The 20,276-nt window shown below is 39.8% G+C and overlaps 1 protein-coding gene across 2 annotated transcripts; it reads left to right on the forward strand.

Annotated features, from left to right (window-relative positions):
* The first annotated feature begins 1,127 nt into the window (after positions 1-1,127).
* LOC105940018 (monocyte to macrophage differentiation factor 2) lies at positions 1,128-14,037 on the forward strand. 2 transcript variants are annotated; one of them, XM_012882447.3, is made up of 7 exons: positions 1,128-1,644; positions 9,919-10,000; positions 10,221-10,381; positions 11,728-11,802; positions 11,907-12,008; positions 13,322-13,391; positions 13,469-14,037. In XM_012882447.3, the coding sequence occupies exons 1-7, from the start codon at positions 1,631-1,633 to the stop codon at positions 13,670-13,672; spliced, it is 708 nt and encodes a 235-aa protein (XP_012737901.2). In that variant the 5' UTR covers positions 1,128-1,630; the 3' UTR covers positions 13,673-14,037. The 2 variants fall into 2 exon arrangements, with proteins under 2 accessions (XP_012737901.2, XP_035985609.1); XM_036129716.1 differs by lacking the exon at positions 1,128-1,644 and adding an exon at positions 6,648-7,172.
* Positions 14,038-20,276: the final 6,239 nt, after the last annotated feature.

Raw genomic sequence — 20,276 nt, forward strand, 5'->3', positions numbered from 1 at the left:
ACCTGACCTTCCCAGAATATGTGTGTATGATGTCCCATTTGCCCACATTTTCTCCAACAACATGCAGTCAAAGGATCCTTTACAAAATTAGAAATTCTAAGAAGGGTGTAAAAACACCTAACTTTCAGTTTCCAATCTTATTCTTTCCATAATTGACTATTAATCCCTCTTTGGGAATTTTCCACGTATCATCCCATACTTTATCTTCTATCTGGATATATAACTCCAATTCCACTTCTCTTTTATATGCCAAGTATTCTGGGTAACATCAGATGAGAGCCTATTATACAAATTGGAAACATCTGTTTTACTTGGCATTTTCTTTTCTATAATAGAAATAAAATATTGTTCAGTATCAGTCATTTTTTATTTTATTTTATTTTTTTAATCCAAGTCCCTGGAACAAGCCTGAGGTTCTAGATACAACTGAGTTCAGTAGTTTACATACATCCATTAGAGATGCAATTACATCTTTTATTGGTTTAATTTGGATGTTTGGAAGGATTTTACAACAAATCACATAAACTGACTGTCAAGGCAAGAGTTATTATTCTTTTCATATCCACAACTTTTATATACAGTGAAAATTTAACCTCGACCTGAGAATTTTAGTCCAAACATAGTGAAAAAAAGGCTGAAAATTATCAGTTTCTCTTCAAACATACATATTTGATCATTTGTCAGCCTCATTTACAGATCTGTCTGTAAAAAGAAAAGAAAAATAGAAAAAAAACTATGTTTAGACCAAAATAATCGAGTCTTAAGAGGTTAATGTATTTTAATTGGTCTCTCTTCAATTTAGAGAGACTAATTAACCTAACAGGCATGTAGAGCTGTGGAATAAAGCCGGAGTACCCTGCAGAAAGCAGCTTAACTTAAATTACACATAGTTCTGTATTTACTGATTAGTTGACCTCTGAATAAGAAGCCACTTTGTTGCAATGGGTTGGATTTTAAAATAAAAGAATAAAAGGGGCTGTGTTAAAACTAAAAAAAAAATAACAATCAAACCCTGAGCATTTGATGTTGGGATTTAAAATAGTTATATAACGCATGAAATACAACCATTTACATAATTTCAAGTGTGAAAATAAATCTTGTGGGTAGTCCCTCTCCAACTGCGTGTCTGCGTCACCATCTAGTGGCGCCGCCAGGAACTGCACCTAGAATTTCCTCTGCCATGAATCAGAGCCTCTGAAAATGATGTGGCAGCCTTGAGAGATAAAAGGAGAAGGGGGAGAAAAAAAGCTGCCCTCCTCATCGAGTCGTGATGACGATGTGAAGCGGTGGCTGCAGAGACAGCAGAGGCTCACCACCACCACCACCAGCAGCAGCACCATCAGCAGCAGCAGCAGCAGCAAGGACCGAGCGGGTCTCATCCAGCCGTCCCCCACCGCCCACACCTTCCGGAGCGGACCCCTGTCACAGGCAGCTGCGGGTCGGGATGCGTCCGTCTGAGCTGAGGGGAGGACGGCGCCAGTGAAACGGGGCGACTGGTTGCGCTGCTTCAAGTCTCGCCTTTGCGATCCCGGCTGAAGAGAGATCGGTTTTCTATCGGCCACCAACCAGCGGGAATACAGGCTTTTAAATCCCACTGTCTGCCGTCAACTGTTGCTTATTTCCACTGTAAATGAATCTTGTAAGGTAGGTGGAAGCTTTTGCATTACACACCAATCTACTGGTATTATGAATTAGATTGTGCTTAAACGCGTATGCAGACATAAAGCATGCAGATACCTAATTGTTTCCTGTTGATAAGGATGATGGATGCGGGGTAGCTTTCATGAGAAAACTCAACGACAGCGTTTCATCTCAGAGCCATTTCCTCTGAAACCAGATTTATCGTCTTCACGCTCTTACCTCACCATGCAGTTTCCCCCCCTTATGAATTTCTTCTGTTCTTTGCTGTTGCTGCATGTTTCGGACAATCAGACTTAATATTAGCCAAAGATACCCTGAGTGAACACAAAAAGCACTTATCAAGACATGATTCCCCTTGTGCAGTGACAAAAGTGATCCAAACCAACCAGCTAGTAATCAGCCCCTTGTGAAATCATGTAACTGTGATTAAAAAAATCACATTTTCCCCACAGTGGAGTTCAGTTTCACTCGCTTCGCCCAGGCCCGATTACCCCCTGACCTGCATTATGAAGAAATCGCTCAAATAGAACCCGTCTGGCAACATGAAGTAGGCTAAATGATCTCAATAAGCTACACATCATGTCCTGATCTAAAGAAATATATATATATAAAAAAACAGATTCAAAAAGAAACAAGTCACTGACATCCATCAGTCTGGAAAGGATTACCTCAGCTGCCTCGACAAAAGTAGCATCCATACGAGAGATCCAACGCCACCGCTGACCAAAAAGAAGACAAAAGCTGACCAGAAAAATCTGGATGATTCTTTGGACTGGCAAGACAAAAACAGGACTTTTTTTGGAAGATGTGTGTCATGTCACAACAGACACACATAGTTTTGCAGTCAAACATGGTTGTGATAAACCTTTGCATGTCTACGGACTGCTTTGCTTTAAACGATGGAACCCTGACATCTGCTCTTTGGCAGGAAGTCCTGAAAGGGAATTATCATCGGTTTGTGAGCTCAAAGGGTTCACATTTTTCTAAGTGAGTTCCCTTAACTCTAGCGAAAAGTCGTCGTCTCACTCTGAGCCCGTTGGAAAATTTAATACCTTCTCAAATAATGTGATGGAGTCAGACTTATCAGTCTTCCTTATTGGCTGATTTCAGTAATCAGCAGATTGTGAGTCTGTCGGTTTTATTTCCAAGCATATTGGAGACCTATAAACTAACACTTTAAACCTAAATACACCTGGGTTATGTGGCAAGACAGTAATTCAAAGTACACCAGATAATCCACTTCTGCGTGGCACTAAAAGGAAAACAAAGGGAGGTTTGGGAGTGGCTCAGTCAATGACTACACTAAGATCCAGTTGAGATGCTGTGGCTGTTACCACCAGGGATGGATCAACCGATTTATAGGTTCAAGGAGCAATAACATTTTCATATAGACACAGGAAAACTTATTTACAGCACTGCTCCTCTGTGCTTTACAGTATTTAATGTATGACACGAAAAAAGTCACAATTTTCGTCATTGTCACTGCTGCTGGTTGCATTCTCTCCAAATTGATTCTTATTTACAGTCTATAAATGTTTACAAGGCTGGACCCCTCCGTTGTTTTGTTTTCTGTTCAAAAAGATACAGATTAATCGCAATGAATCAGAATATCATCAAAAAGCTAATTTATTTTAACAAATCAATTAAAAAAAAAAGAGAACCTGTTACATTGATAAATGACTAATAGTTTGTGTTTTTAAGCATGGACACTAAAATATGGTTTACAAACAGTAAACCATATGCTTTGTTGTATATTAATCGTACATCTAAATGTAAGCAGGTTTATCACAACAAATTAGAATATCACTGAAAAGTTCATTTATTTCAGAAATTCAATTCAAAAAGTGAAACTCACATGATTCATTACACATCGAGTGATGCATGTCGAGCATTCATTTCTGTGAATTGTTATGATTATTGTGCACAGTTGAGAAAATCCCAAAAAACTGTTTCTCAGAAAATGACAATATAGACCAATAAAAAAGGATTTTTAATACATAAATGTGTCCATGGTATGGTCTACGCATTCATGGCAAAGAATGCTGAGTAGACATTTGTCCAGCAGATAGTCACTGACACACTCCACAAGGACGATAAGCCACAAAAGGTTATTGCTAAAGAAGCTGGCTGTTTACTGTGTACTGTGTGTATCCAAGCATGATAATGGAAAGTTGAGTGGAAGGAAGAATTGTGGCCTAAAAAGGCATAGCAATACACGCAATGGGAATAACAACAGCAGCAAGTGGATTGTTAACCGGGTCAGACTCACAAGTATAGACCTAACCTGTGACCCAGAGCATACCATTGGTAAGAACAGTAAAATTTGGCTCTTTTTATCTTTTAAGAACTGCCTTCCATCACCACAAACAGTCCTCTTAAAGTAACTATACAATTGTTCCTTGAGTTTAACTTTCTTAATTTAATTCCTGAACTCTGTTAACATTTGTTCATATTTTAATTAATTGAGAGGCCTTAAAAGTTCTGGGGGGAAAAAAAACACTAGGATAACTGAGTCCAGTTTAAATGAAGCATCAGACAAAAAAAATCAGTCAGAGAAGAAAAGGAATGGTATTAGAGGATCTGACAGTGAGCAAAGAGGAACAGTCAGTGGTGAGCAACTGAGTATAAATGAGAGTAGAGAAGAACTGTGCAACTCAGCCCAGGTAGGAGAGAAAACAAGGAAATATGTAAGGATTTCAGCTCTGTTCTTTAAGGGAACATCAATTGAAACACCCGGCTAGAGTCTAAAAATATGTCAAACCTCAAACGGTAGACCGGAATGTCCCAACACACAACCTAAAAACCCAAAACAAAATCCGAGAAGACAAAAGGAAGAAGCAAAGTGGTTCAGATTGTAAACACAAGACCCAGAGAATCACTAGAAATGCCATGAGATTGATTTTAAAATGGGTTAAAATAACTAGTTTATAGTAGGGGTCCACTAAACAACAACCAAACTCTGTAAAACCCTATAAACAATGATATAATATTGATATTAATAAAAGAAATAAAAAGAAACATTACAATTTTAGTTGTTTATTATTCTGTTAATATTTTTGCCATTTAGTGGCATCAAAAAAAGCTATGATGAGAAATAATTTTAGGTACTTAAAATTCATCAAATTCGTTTGCTTTTGTTTATAAAGAAACAATCAGCAAAAGCCAGCAATTAATTAGGTTAAATAGTTATTCACTTGTATACACGTTACACCTTTTGAATTCTCAGTCTAACGCTTAGATCCAGGCAATCTGTAATGGAGCAGAGGAAAATCCAGTTTTTAAAACATTTATTTATTTATTTTTTAACAGTCAGTACTGAGATTCTTGAATGTTCTTTGTTTGTTTGGTTGCAATTGCTGCATTTATACAGCACGTATCTGACGACCATAACATCTGATAATAAATCAAATGGACTGAGGTCTTTTTGGTTCAGTTAGACCAGAGAGAAAACACAGCTTCTGTCCACCCTGAAGTTCTGGATCAGTTTGTTCCAGCTGTTCCTCTCGGTCCACTCACCGGGTCTTTGTGCCCGGCCTGCAGCCTGCTAATTATCACCAAACTCGATAAAGCCGTTACTAACTCTGCCAGGCCTGCTGGGCTGAGAACAGAAACGCAGAGCACAGACTGACACAGTAAAGAGAGAGGCAGCCGAGCGGAGACGGATGCAGCCTCTGGATGCAGGAACCACTTTATTTGGGACAGGACTGCGAGTTTCTGGGCCGGGTCAGTTAATATTAATAGCTCTGAATGAGTGTCACTCTAAAAACAGCTGCTCAACACAGTGCCGGGGAAACGGAAAAGACATATTTGTGATGTGATGAGGTAGATTTCTCACTTCCGTTTCAATTCTGGACTCGTCCGATCCAGAGCATCATCGCAATAACGAGGTTTAAATCCCTAGCGTGTGGGAGGAAAGAATATCCACTTTGCACGACACTGCTGCAAAACAACACAAAGACACACGCAGGGCTGATTTAAAGCAGAGATCAAACTTTGTATATTTCAACTTTGCATTTTAGGACACGAGCATCTCTTCCAACAAACGGTTTTATTGTAAAGTCCAACAGTACAACCAAATACAATAAGAAAAAAAAAATCTGATATTTGCAGTTAATAGTTGTGCTACAGAAGAAATGTGGCAGAAGATAAAGTGAGGAGATGTAATGATGTCGCCTGATGGTTGGTCACAAGCCAGTATGAGAGTCTAACGATATATCAACCTCAGTAAAAATACTGGTTTGATGGTATCACTGGACAGTTTAAAACATAAAAATTTATAAGATTTTGTAATTAATTTTATTTAAAGCATAAAAAAAAATACTGTTGCAAAGATTAAAGGTCATTGCTAAATACCCTGGCTGTCCACAGAGTGCAAGTATATTAACGAAAAGTTGAGTGGGTGGTAAAGACAAGATGATGGCTGCTGAAAAAGCAACTTGACCTCCTTAAAGGGTTCATATCATGCAAAATCCATTTTATTTAGTGCTTAAATACTTTTTGTTGTTTACTTGGAGCCTCTACGAAAGCAGAAAATATGAATGTGGTCTGCACATGTGCTGCATAGAAGACTTTCCACTCTGTCTGGGGTCATATTTTTCTAGCTATTCAGTTTTCTTTGTCTCATATAAAAACTTTTCAACAGTTACATCACAGTATTTGCTGTGGAGCTGCTGGACAAGGTCATGGACTTCCGGTTTACCGATTTAGAGAATCCGCCATTTTTATTGTAGTCCATGCTGAAGGATGCCAAAGCTACAAGTGGATTAGTGAAAATATTTGGTCATTGGGTGTATTAACCCACACAATTCTTTACACCGTCCCCCAGCATACTACAGAAATAACCGAAACGGGTGAAGCGCAAGCATGGAAGAGAACGGTGTGTGAAGTTCCTCCTTTAGATTTAAAGAGACAGCACCAAAACGAGTTGCTCTCAGATGCACCTCAGGACTGGGGTAAAAAAGGGGGACAGTGTGGGTGAATTAACAAGGAATTCAGACCAAAGCACTGCAGTTCCACTTTATATAGACCACAACTAAATGATTTCAATGTGAAAAGGAAGTTATGAAAAGCATGATATGTTCTCTTTTATACCATGTACACCAGGAAGGTGCAGATGATAGCTTCTCCTATTTAAAAAAAATGGACCCCCTTCCTTTAAAAAGCAAACATTTCCTTGCGGACGGAGATTCTTAGTCCTAACATGCATAACACAACCTTATCAAAACAGCCCTGTTCCTGCGGCTGTTATTGAACCAAATAAGATGTAGAGACACGTTGATCACTTAATGGAGTATGTGGTGCAGGTCTGATTTGTTTATTAATTTTTATTTTTTATGTATGTATTCTTATAATGACTTAACTTGGCCTAGTTTTAACCTGTCTTACTTTGTTTCTTTTGTTTTGTTTCTTGTCCTTCCTCTTGGATGTCCTGATTGCTGGAGCCTCGAGTAATTTTAAAGCTTTCGTTTACTGGATTCATTAAAGAATAGGGGAATCGGTAGCCGGACCGCTGCTGCTTGGCCGGTTAGCAAGTTAGTCAATTTATGTGCATTAATATTCTGTCCCGCCAAACGTGCTCGCCTACATGGTTAAAGATAAAAGGTGGTGTAAATATTCTGATTGCATTTTAAATAATATGTTACATAGGGTGGCAAGCTGCTCAAACAGCAACTTTCCTCTTAAATTAGAGAGAGTTGTGGCTCTGTTGTTAATGCACTGTTGATGCACCCCAGTGATGTTTTATTTTTTTTTTTTTGTTTTTGTTTTTTTTGGGTCTCGTCAGAAGAAGATCCTAATGTCCGGTTCAGGTAAAGCAGGAGCTGTCCCAGGTCAAGAAGGCCAAACAATTTCCTCACGCTGCTCCATTTGTCTTAAAACAATAAGAGAACCTAAAAACAAACATTTCAAATACATCTTATTTAAATTATGTCTCACTGAAACCTGAATTAATATCTTTTAAATAACTGCTGCTGTTAGGCGGGTAATGATGAGACCTTTACACTGGATTCTTTTATCTGTTGTGCTTAAGCAAAATGTAAAGATGTTGCTTCCCCCATTGACGGAAACGTTTCCAGTAGCTGTAACATTTAGTCGAACCAAACAATCTGAAGCCCAGGATGTCGTTTCCTTTGACAGCAGCTTGTTTTTGTCGGATCTCACGAAACTTATCAGTGGGTGTGTGTGTGTGCGAAGGAACAGATGAATCTGGGTCTCTTACGAAATCTGGCTCTGGAATAACATAAGAGCGTAGGGGCTTGTGTGAGTGTGTGTTGGATCTCTGTCCGTACGGCGTTCTGCATGTTAATTTAATCACATAGCAAGTGGAGACGTGAGGACAGAGGAGCAGAGGAGAGAAGAAACAGACGAGGACTTCTCTGTTGTGATAAAAAAAAAAGAGAGACAATCCCTGCTCTGTGTTACCATGACAGCAGTGACATCACTGAGGGTTACCTCCTGGTATGTTCTCAGATCCCCGAATGGGGCTTAAAGCGTGCGTCCGCGTGTCTGCGGGAGTGAACGTGTGAGCACACAGAGGCTTCTCTCTCTCTGTGTGAACTATTTATAAAAGAAAATCATGGGGACAGACGTCTGGTTCAGACAGGACTCGTGGTTACCCACTGTTGCCATGCAACTGCAGCCATGGCAACAAGCTGAAGCAAGATGTGTCGTTGCTAAGCAAAGGGGGAGACTGGAGGTGGGGACGTATGGATAGCTATGAGACGCAAGCAGCAATGTACAGGTTCACCCTTCAGCTCCCTGAGATTAGACCTGAATTAGTTCATGTTCACACGGCTCACTCCCCCTTTCTTATCTGAAGTCAGACCTTCTAAGGTTATTTGTCATTTTTCTACAGTCAGTGTCATGGCACAGTCACATGCGACTATAAGCACCCCAAAATGTCCGGTTATGACACTGTTCAGGAAGGAGAGGGGTCCCGTCTCCCAGAGATTAACGGGTTTTGGTGGAAAAATGTGTGAATAAACCCCAAAACAAAAAGCACGGGTCTTTTAAGGATGCATGAACTAAAATTGATGTGTAAGATCATGCTAACCATCGTTGCGTTTGGAGGAAAAAGGGAAAGCATGCATTTACGAGAACTGCAGCATCATGCATCCTGTTGTGGTGGAGCTTTGCTGTGGCAAGCGATGGTGTTTCTTGAGGAAATATTAAAGAATAATAATAATACATCAGCCAGGAAGTTAAAGCACAAATTCAATTCAATTCTAATTATTTAGCATCAATTCACAGCAGGTCGTTTCAAGGCATTTTACAAAGCCTGTTCTATCAAATCATAAAGATAAATGGGCCAAAAGTTTTCCAAGGAGACCCAGAAGATGGTGTCAAGTCATTGACTTGTAGCATTCACTCCTCCTGAAAGAGCGTGTAGAAACAGTGGACAGTCGCTTGCATTGTGCCGTTGACTTTGCGGCAATCCCTCAAACCGAGCATGCATGTAGCGACAGTGGAGAGGAAAATTCCCCTTTAACAGACAGAAACCTCCATCAGAACCAGGCTTTGTGTGAACGGCCATCTGCCACGATACGTCTATCTTTTCCTTGGTCAAAATACCAGATTTAATACAGAGTTACTTACAGACAACAAAGTCGGTGTCTTGGATGGATCACCATAAATGAGTTGTTATTATAGTTGCTTGATCTCAGTTGCTTAGAAGTTTTGCGGGAAGACCTGACAAGGCATGTGTGAGCAAGATGGCCTGCAAATCCGCTACCTCCACTACTTCTTTACAGAGGAATGGCACAAATTTCCAGAAATAATATTGAGAGAAAATCATGGAAGGAAATCCAAAACATTTTACCAAAGTTATTTAGGCAATTCTACCAAATACGAATAAAATGTGTGCGAACTTGATTATAAACTCCTTTCTTTCATTATTCTGGTATTTAGCAATTAGAAATGATTTTGCAAATCCTAAATTACCTTAAAAAAAGGGAGAAAAATATTCTGATTTAGTTATCAGACAATTTAAATAAAAAGGTTATGTGTCTTTTTATAGAAATATCTGGTATCAACTAAAGGCTTCATCTATTTATAGCAGGTTTTGGGTATTTAATGTTATTTTATCTATGTTATTGTATTTTTTTATTTTTTTTATTGTTGACCTTTTTTGCATATCAAGAACATTGTGAATTTTGACTTAAAAGTGCACCTTACCTATTTTTCTCAAAGCAACTGTCTCAGGTTTAAGTTTAAAGGCTAAGCACAACTTTTATTCTAATAAATATTTACTTAATTTTATGGATGTGTGGTCATTTACAGGTTTATGAACAACCGTGTTCCTCCTAACAAGAGATACCAACCCACAGAATATGAGCATGCTGCCAACTGTGCCACGCATGCGGTCAGTATGTGCACACACACACACACACACACACACACACACACCAAAAAAAACATATAAACTAATTAGTGAGATCTTTAAGATAACACAGCACACTTACATTTCTGACTCACCATGATTAGTTTTAAAAGTTGTGCCATCGTCGTGCGCACAGTTGCACTTTCTTCCTGCTCGTTTCTCTATTTGCCTCGGTACTCACCTGCCATTTATGTTCACTTAGATGTGGATAATCCCCAGCCTGCTGGGCAGCTCACTGTTGCACTACGAGTCAGAGGACCAATGGGAGCGGCTGTCAGCCTGGGTGTATGGGGCGGGGCTCAGCTCACTCTTCATCATCTCCACCCTGTTTCACACTGTCGCCTGGAAGAAAAGCCACCTCCGGTATGGAAACTCGCTCTTTTAAATATTTGTCATATTAAAACAACAAACGTCAATGAATTTTAGATCTAAGGTTAAAGACTAACACAAAGTAGTGCATAATTGTGACGTTAAAGGAAAACAATGTTTTTTTTTCTCAAAAAATTCCTGGGTTTTGTCTTCGGTCCCCTTTGCTCTGATAACCCTAAATAAAACTGCACTGCAACCAACTCCTTCCAGATCTCCCTTAATTAGTAGGTAAAGTCTACCTGTATGTAATGACGTTTCAGTATGAATACAGTGGTTCTGTAAGGTTCCATTTGCAGTTTCTCCACAAACCATTATAGGGGCCATAACAATGTGGAGGAACATACTCTGACAGATGAGATCAAGAACAATGAAATGTTCTGCTCTATTCTTAAAACGCTGCGTGTGGTGAAAAACTAACAATGAACATCCGCATGAACACATCAACCCCACTGTGGAACAGGACAGTGGCAACATCATGCTGTGGGGAAGATTTTCTTCAACAGTAACAGGGACACAGGTCAGAGCTGGAGGGAAGATGGACGAAGTTGAGCACAAGGCGTTTTATCGAGAAAACTGCTAGAGGCTGGGAATCACCTGACACTGGGGCGGAGGGCCACCTTCCAGCAGGATGACCATACTCCAATTTAAATTCTATTGACATGCATCTTCTGCATTTAACCCCTCCCTTTGGGAGTAGTGGGCTGCCACTATATGGTGCCCAGGGAGCATCCTGAGACTCAGGGTCTTGGCCAGAGTGATAGTCTGTGAGATTTGATCCTGAGGAAACTTGCAGCCTTCCCAAGCCCCCTGCTCTAACCACCAGGCCACCTCCTCCTTGGCCTGATGTTAATGTTAGAATGGCCCAGTCAAAGTCCAGACCTGAATCCAGTTGAGAATCTGTGCCAAGACATGAAAATTGATGTTCAGAGGTGCTCCCTAGTCGATCTGACTGACTTTGAACCGTTTTTGCAAAGAACAAGCAGAAATTCTAGCATTTAGAGATGCGAAGCTGGTATAGCCATATCCCAAAAAAGTAGCAAAAAGTGGTTCAATATACATACACACCACGCTTTGCAGTTTAATGTAAAAAAATGAAAACCAATGTTTGATTTTTTTTTTTTTTTTTTTTTTTGCACTTCGCATGCATGCATTACTTTGTGTTGGTTTGTCACCTAAAATAAAAAGATAACCTGAAGGATCTGGGTATTATGTGAAAAGAATCTGGAAAGGGAAACAGGTCTAAATATTTCTGCAAGGCGCTGTATAACACACACTTTAAAACAATATTAGAACTGGGACTTCATAAAAGTATAATTGCCAACCCCTAACTCTGTTTTCAGCTCTGTGGAGCAGTGTTTCCACATGTGTGACAGGATGGTGATCTACTTCTTCATTGCAGCCTCCTACGCCCCATGGTAAGCAGCCGTCCTGCTGTGTGGGTCTCTGTGTGGGTTTTGCATGCAAACATGATTGTAAAGCAACCCTTTTAGCAGCTGTCGTCTTATTGGTTCTTCCACAGGCTAAACCTTCGGGAGCTGGGTCCGTGGGCGTGTCACATGCGCTGGCTGGTGTGGGTCATGGCGTCTTTTGGAACCACCTACGTCTTCTTCTTCCATGAGAGGTCTGTTCCCACACTGGCACCTTCACTTGGGTCTGACTGTCCTGTCCACACAGCTGGGCTGTAATGCTTTAATGTTGCAAACACTGCCATGGCTAATTATGGTAATGAATGCTACATAATTTCTATATTTACATGAAACATTTCAACCGCTCTGAAATTGTTTGATCAAATTTTAGCAGCTGACACACCTATGAACCAGACTTGCAATGCCAGTTATTGCAGGTTTAGGCACATAAGCATAGCAAAGTCAACACTTAATCAAAGACATGATGGCAACACTCACAGGTACAACTGCAGTAAACATTGCTTAAATCTATTTATGACTCCTGGTTTCATTTGTTAATGAATTTCTCAGTTCTCAGTAATAAATTTAAAATGTAATTTCTAGAGATCTTCTCAAGACCCGAAGCCTGGAAAACTTTCAGTCCTTGTCCTCATTTGTAAGCAGATACTGTGAATCATGCTATATTAGGACAGTTATAAAAACAAGATTTTTTTCTATGAGCATCAAATTTCTTATGTCATTTGAAGACTTGACATAAACTCCTAACAGTTATTCGACTGATGCACAGCTTTGTATTGCTTTGTCTCCATATTACCATCAGATAGCCTTTTTAGCTGTAGCTTAGAATAGATAGATGCATGGATGGCAGTATATTTTCTACAGGTCAACCAGAACAAACCACAGGTATTATTTATTGGAAACCTCAAACTCAGACGCAACACCCATTGAAATCTGGGAAGAACCTGTGCGTGTGGTGGGTGGTGAAATGGGCTTGTCTGATTTTAATTCCTGTATTCCTTAGTGCCTGACCAAGGCATTTGCAAACCTGATGGCGCAGGGGCCCCAAACTATCAAGGGCCTTCCCATAAATTCTTGAATTTTAACATAGACTAGAGATTTAAGAAATGTTAAAAAAATATATATTGAGAATGACATTTGTGCTAAATATGATGTAATGATTTCTGCATAGATAAATTAAAAGGTTTTGAATAAGGAAGGAATTAGCAAGTTTATGTTGACCTTTTTAATTGTAAGATTTTCACTTATCTTTAATAATAAAGTCTCCATCTGCATCTAACCACTTGTGCCGCTGGGTCAAATCAATCTTGCATTGCAGTTGAGGGACAACCTGGAGTAGAGGTCCAGAGTTCTGGTAACCAGTTGCTTAAACTGAAACAAAACAATTGCTTCTAGTTTTAAACTTTACATAATTATTCCATAATTCCGCACCAAGTTGCTTTGTTAACAACCGGTACACAGGAACAGACGTCTAAGACTAAGAACTTTTTTATATTCTTCTCTCTTTCAGGTATAAACTCATGGAGTTGATCTGCTACACAGTGATGGGAGTTTTTCCTGCTGTGGTCATCTTCTCAATGGTGAGGTCACTCATGTATTGTACTGCACTGTGCTGTATTCCCAGTTTCAACACATTGACCCCTCACTTTCTTGCCAGCCGGAGCAGTCGGGGTTGTGTGAGCTGCTGGTCGGTGGAGCCTGCTACTGTCTCGGCATTGTCTTCTTCAAAAGCGACGGGATCGTCCCGTTCGCGCACGCTATCTGGCACCTTTTCGTCGTTGTGGGAGCAGCCATACATTACTACGCCGTCTGGAAGTACCTCTATGCCCAGACTCCCAGGCAGGTCCAGACCTCCAGATGACATCAGTGATGACCTCACAGGAATGGATTCCTGTGATTGAGCTACTCTGGGGGGCTGTGTCCAAGTTCAAGGGTTGCCTCATACAGTAGTGACACTGCCACTACATTAAGGTCTCTCTGATCAACTTATAAAGTCAAAGATCTTTATAAATTATCAAGCAGTTGCCTTAAAAAGTAGGTAAATCGATTAATATATTGATTCTACTGTAGGAAATTCAGCAAATTATCTTTATTATCAAGCGTTTTACTTCTTACATGTTTGTATTGATTGATTGCATTGGATAAAATCCAACTCTCATAGAGGAAAATCTGATCAGCCCTTTATAGCAAAAATTATAATGCCTTATAAATCCCAATACATGATTTTAAAAAGGTCCAAATTAATTTAAAGTATATAAAATAATAAATATAGAATTCAATCAAATGTACTACATACAAGAATGAAATACAATTTAAAATAATTCAGTTGACACAGCTTTGTCATTCAAGGCATGATCATCCTAAATGCTCAAATAGAAGCACTTAGTATCCTGCTAAAAGCTGAATAAAATCTACAGCAACAGAAGCAATGGAGCAACTACCATTTCTGACTCTTCCCTCTCCTTCTTCTGTACCAAAATCAACAAAAAATCAGCCAGAACGTGGATGGTGCTCTGACAAACTTGCAGAAGTGTGTCAAGAACCTAACCATCATACATTGCCATCATTTCACATATTAGAGTGGAAGATTTCCACTGTTTTCAGCATGCAAAAAAAGTCTGGTGAGATTCCGTCCGTCCGTCTTCTTCCGCTTATCCGGGGTCGGGTCGCGGGGGTAGCAGCTTCAGTAGGGAGGCCCAGACGTCCCTCTCCCCAGCCACTTGGGCCAGCTCCTCAGGAGGAATCCCAAGGCGTTCCCAGGCCAGCCGGGAGTCATAGTCCCTCCAGCGTGTCCTGGGTCTTCCCCTGGGCCACCTCCCGGTGAGACGTGTCCGGAACACCTCACCAGGGAGGCGTCCAGGAGGCATCCTGGCCAGATGCCCGAGTCCTCCCCGGATGACTGAGCTCCTCACTCTATCTCTAAGGGAGAGCCCAGACACACTACGGAGAAAACTCATTTCAGCCGCTTGTATCTGGGATCTCGTTCTTTCGGTCGCGACCCAAAGCTCGTGACCATAGATGAGGGTAGGAACGTAGATCGACCGGTAAATCGAGAGCTTCGCCTTTTGGCTCAGCTCTCTCTTCACCACAACGGATCGGTACAGGTGAGATTGTGGTGGTTTATTAATATGACTTTAGGATATCATGGCCCTATGTGCTGTGAGGAGAAGACTAGGAGCAGCCGTTGCAGCTTATCCATAGCTTGTGGCCCACATGGCCTCGTCATCAGACAATATTAACTTGTGATGACCATTCTGCCCTTATCCCAGATCTAAACAAGCTCTCCAAGTAAACCTATGGCATTGCATATGGATGTGGACTCCAGACTGCTGTCTCCATTGGTTGCAACAAAAAGGGTCTCATCAAGCAGCTAAAACAAGTTAAAAACATATTGATTGTTACATTTGGAAATATGCATTTTTTTGGACCCTTTATTGAATGAAGCACCCAGCATACACGTCCAAATGGCGCATATAGAAAGGTTGGTGGAAAAGAAAGGGTTGTCAAGGAGAGGCTATATAGTTCAGAACCTCAGTCTGACATTCACAGGCGTCAATAAAAAACTGATTGTGGACCTTTGAGCAGGATGCCACCTGCCCAGAAAGAGCACAAATTAGCACACTTGGCAATGCGTATTCTGTATTCTCTACAGATAACCCGCTAACCTGCATTTCTTCACGCTGTTGATAAGACAATGAAAGTTCAATGGGATCAAGCACGCAGAGCGACAAACGACAGCGGCAGGTGGCAGTCGTTGCCACCGGGGAGAAACCCAATACACGGGACACGATAGCGACGGCAGCGTTGCAAATCGTGCTCTAAGGTCATTTGTCTCCAAGAAGTTTGATTGGTTATGAAATTGGAGGGATTTTGGCATTGACACACCTCCCGTGTGTCAAGCCCTAAAGGCTGATACTGATGGTGGAGGCCCAGAAACATTGTGCATTTATAGGGAGATTTTGCAGATTGTGAGGAGACATTGGATTCTCAGATGTTATACTTGTGGCAGTAGCACAAAGGAGCAGACAAAAACCCATTTTCTAAAATCTAACAGCACATCACGGTCATGATTACCTTCACACTAAAATTAGGTTTTTTAACATTCCAGCCATGTTCAAATGGTTTTGGGATCCTGGAAACCAATGTTAGCATTTTATTTTGCAAGGCTACAAAACCAGAGAGCCAAAAATATAGATTGCTCCCTGCTGCATGGAAAGCATATTGCTTTTCCCAAAGATCGCTTTATTTGAGTCGTTTCCCATGCCGTCTCACAAGAATGCAATGTTTAGACAATGTAAGTAAAGGTTGGGTAAATATCACAATATTGTTTCCCTTAAAAAATATAAAATAGGTGAAATACCTCCAACCTTTACTAGATTACATGAATTAACAGCAAATGAGATCTTTCAATAAAAAGAATAAAAATAAACATAGCCACCTTGTGATGGATCCAATGGAGGCACCTTTGGAAACTTGGACACAGCTGAGATTCCCTCTTCAGTTCATTTTAATGTTGTATATCGCTGTATTTTCCAGGAATTTAATTTTCTTCCAATGATCAGGGGTTAGTTACTAATGATGGAGGTTTCTCTCTGTGTGGTGCAAGTCCAGATTCAGTGTTCAGAGTCTGACTTGACGGCATTGTCTTAATGTCCAGAAGAAGGCAATGTTTACAATTAGCTGCCTTGACTATCATCGATAGATTTAGCAATTATTAGAGTCATTTACACATGGTGAACACGAGTGATTCATCATTCCAGTCTAGAGTTGTAGATTACATATTATTTTCATTCTGAGTTTTTGCTTTATTCAGCGAGTTATTGTAATCACCAAAACAAGCATGACTAGACTAATTTATTGATGTGTGTTTCACATACATTTTGTGGTTGTAGCCTTACTGACTAAGCCTGTATACATCCACAATCACTAGACGCAATAGATTATGTAGAATATTTGCTGAATATTAATACTTTCCTGTTGCTGGTTAGATTTCACAAGGAGGAATGTCATCACTATCATTTATACAGAGATTATATTTTCCTGTGATGTGACTGTAGTGTTGAAAAATAAGTGAAAACTAGTGATTAGCAAAACGTTTGGTCCTAAACCACAATGACGCAGCACTGCCAGAAGGCTGACTTACTGCCGTAACTGATAGCACATGCTACCGTGATAAAGAACCTGTCTCATCTAAAATGGAAACTGAAGCTATAGTACTCTTGAACAATCTGTCCCAATATTAAGGCATCTCAGGAGTGTGTGTGTGTGTGTGTGTGTGTGTGTGTGTGTGTGTGTGTGTGTGTGTGTGTGTGTGTGTGTGTGTGTGTGTGTGTTACGTGCCTGGGTGTGGCTGTGGGTATATATTACGGTTTTACACCCATGAATCCAAAACCCATGGTTGTCAGTGTTTACATACGAACACCTTGAACACATAAATATCTATATTTGCTAACAGTATTTAACTCTGCTTGCCAGACAAGCTTGTACAGTTTAATGAATGTGGCTGGAGGACCAAAAAGGTTAAGAAATCTAACATTTAAAGGTGTGGGGGGGGAAAAACAGTAAAACAACTGATGTTGCTCATGTTTTACAGCTTATTGTCGCTCAGGATTTCAAAGCCACATTCAAAGGACCACCAGATCTGCTTCAGTTGTCCGGATTCAGCTTTTGCAGTTGTCAGTACAGCTCCATATGCTAACAACCCAATGTTTTCTGCATGTGGGTGATGTGGGTGATATTCAGACAAAGATACTTAAGATCTAAAGGAGAGAGGAAGCATGGCGTCAGACAACTAAAATGAAATTCCTATACTATCTTACCTCTGATTTAAAAAAAAAATGTGTAAAAAGCCTTAAAATAAATGTACATTTTATCCTAGTTGCGTGATCTCACATTGTGAAATTTAGAAAATCTAAATTTTAATTTGAGTACATATATTCAGTGGGGGGATCCTACATTAAGATTTTTTTGTTTTGTTTTTTACAAAATCACCAGCTCCACAAGAATTCCTTAAAATAAATGTAATTAAAGCATTTTATTGTATATTTTACCTTATCAGGAAGATAAATGATGATGAATTTCCCCACTGAGAGACAATAAGGCACATTTATATTATATAAGAATGTAGAGGAACTTTCAAATAGTCACCTCTGACTTTCCTTTTCTCTGTGGTATAAATGTGATGCCTGTTTCTCTTGGCAGCAGTTCTAAATAGGAAAGACAGGAGAACATCCCATTCAAGTAAGATTGATGATTCATACTCATATATACAGTCAGGGAATTAAAGTATCTGTAAATGTGACAAACAAGTCTGGACAATGTTCCAAGGTTATGTTAAGCTGCTGTCACATTGTTCTCTATATTGCCATGTATGGTGGCATATTAAAAACGTGTTACGAGAGTCTAAATGTGAGAAAAAGTGAAGGGGATGTTGTGGACCATCTAGTCATTGGCTGTCACGTAATTGAAATTTGCCTGTTGCTTTTGATGCGCTGTTGCTTTGAAGGAAACCTTCGGTTTCAAGCGTCTGGCATCCTAAGGCGAGTGAATCTTCATCATTGCTCACAGCACAACGTGGTGTTAGATTATATATTGTTTTTAAATTAACCCTGCCAGCCAGATTGATAATGTGTAGCACTCTACATTTTGCACATTATCCATCTGGGACGGTGATTAGCCAATCACCATATCAAATTATAACATAAGCAGCATGCAAAATAAGAAACACAAGAACGTAAGCTTGTCAAGGCTTTTCTTGCTGTTCTTCTTTCAAAGATGAAATTGTGGATTCTTCCCAAACAGACGTGATAGCAGCAGCTACACCATCGCTGCCATGTTTATGTTGGTTCGACTGTGGGCTCATCAGCTCTTGCGTTCGTCGCACCGGTATGCCCCGCCTTAAATCACAACACTGCGACGTGATTGGCCCGAACCGTTTTTTGGTTCAGACAAACCGTTGAAGCCGGAACGGCACAAGATTGATTCTTGTGTGTTTATGAACGCACAAATACCACGAGAATTCATCTCACAGGCAAGATTAATGGGTAATCGCTGCAATGCTAAAGTCACAGTTGAGTGAATTCTGGAGCAATGGCGCACATGTGCAGTACACATGGTGTTTGAGAGCTGTGGTGGTCGGGCGATGATACACATAAACATAAATCTGGTGGTCCAGTGGAGTATGCTCCAGTGTTAAAAGCGTTGTAAAGCATCGCTGGAGCATTCTTTTCCTTTCCTCTCCGTGGCATTATGGTTTCCATCGCTACTGAAACAGAACGTAGATAACTAATGGTGTGGATGAGGTGAGTGTGAGGGAGGAGGATGGCAAGTGAGGTTAAAAAAAAGATTATCTAAAAAAAAAAAAACTGTGGCAGATTTTTCATTGTGAGATTACTTGTACTTGTTTCAAACATTTTGCTTACGTGTACCAGGGGTGCCAATATAAAAGGAAGACCCTGTGATTCAAAATATGGATCTTGAAAGTGTTTGAATTTGCACAAAGATTCACTGTTGTGAACACTGCTAACGTCCATTTGTCAGATTCTTTTTTTAATCCAAAAGTGATGAAATTACGGTTGTCTATAGGAGGCATTCATAATGAATTTGGAGCCATAATCTATTTAAAGCAAAGTAAAATTGTTCTGCCAACATTAAGTGATGCATGAAACCAACAAACATGGCAAACAAATTATACCCAACATGTTTAATTAAAGTTTAACTCCGTGTTCAAAAACTGCATCTACCTTGACCTCCGTTTTTTTGACTGAAAAGTGCAGTTTATAAGAACAAATGTGGACGGGACAATGAGTTGATCAAATTGAAAGAAAATTGAGAGCAAAGTCTAAACACTGTAAATCTCAAATAATTTAGTTTTTTCCTTTTTTGTAAGCAGTAAATATTTCATTGGAGATAAATCAATACGAAATCAGCTGAAATCTTCTTTATTATGTATCACCACAGCTTAGTGGGAAATATATGTTTGCTGTAGATCTGGTTATATCAAAATGATGCCAATATGTTTGAATGATGCTAATTTTAACAACATCCTTGAATACCAAACAGCTTGTAAGTATTTGTATTCTCAATGTTAACCCGAGCCTTCAACATACATAAAACATCCGAGTGTTTGTTGGTGTTTTATCATTATATCCAGTATTAAAACCACTTCCATGAGCAGTTTGATTATTTTACTTGCCCGTCTTCATCTTGATTATAGTATTTCTTTCTTTTAGAGATGTAGTGCACTTGGGCCTTGTATAAATCTCTGAAGTTTCACAAACTGCACACCTATTAGTATTATTTATAGACTATCTGTGATTGTGAAGCTGCTCAGTGTTTTTAGTCCTGTTACTGCTCTCTCCCTGTTCCAGGAAAGCTAATGTATTATCCCACATCCATGGTTCTATAGTTTTCAGTTGGGTAATTGTCTCTTTGGTGCTTTTTTTTGTGCTGTGATAAGCCGATTT

The sequence above is a fragment of the Fundulus heteroclitus genome, unplaced genomic scaffold (assembly GCF_011125445.2).
Source record: "Fundulus heteroclitus isolate FHET01 unplaced genomic scaffold, MU-UCD_Fhet_4.1 scaffold_205, whole genome shotgun sequence".
NCBI classification, from domain to species: domain Eukaryota; kingdom Metazoa; phylum Chordata; class Actinopteri; order Cyprinodontiformes; family Fundulidae; genus Fundulus; species Fundulus heteroclitus.

Excerpts from the sequence above, each read along its gene's own strand:
- LOC105940018 (XM_012882447.3), top strand. Across the intron at positions 10,382-11,727 it reads TGGAAGAAAAGCCACCTCCG|CTCTGTGGAGCAGTGTTTCC; the intron begins GTATGGAAACTC and ends CTCTGTTTTCAG. Across the intron at positions 12,009-13,321 it reads GTCTTCTTCTTCCATGAGAG|GTATAAACTCATGGAGTTGA; the intron begins GTCTGTTCCCAC and ends TCTCTCTTTCAG.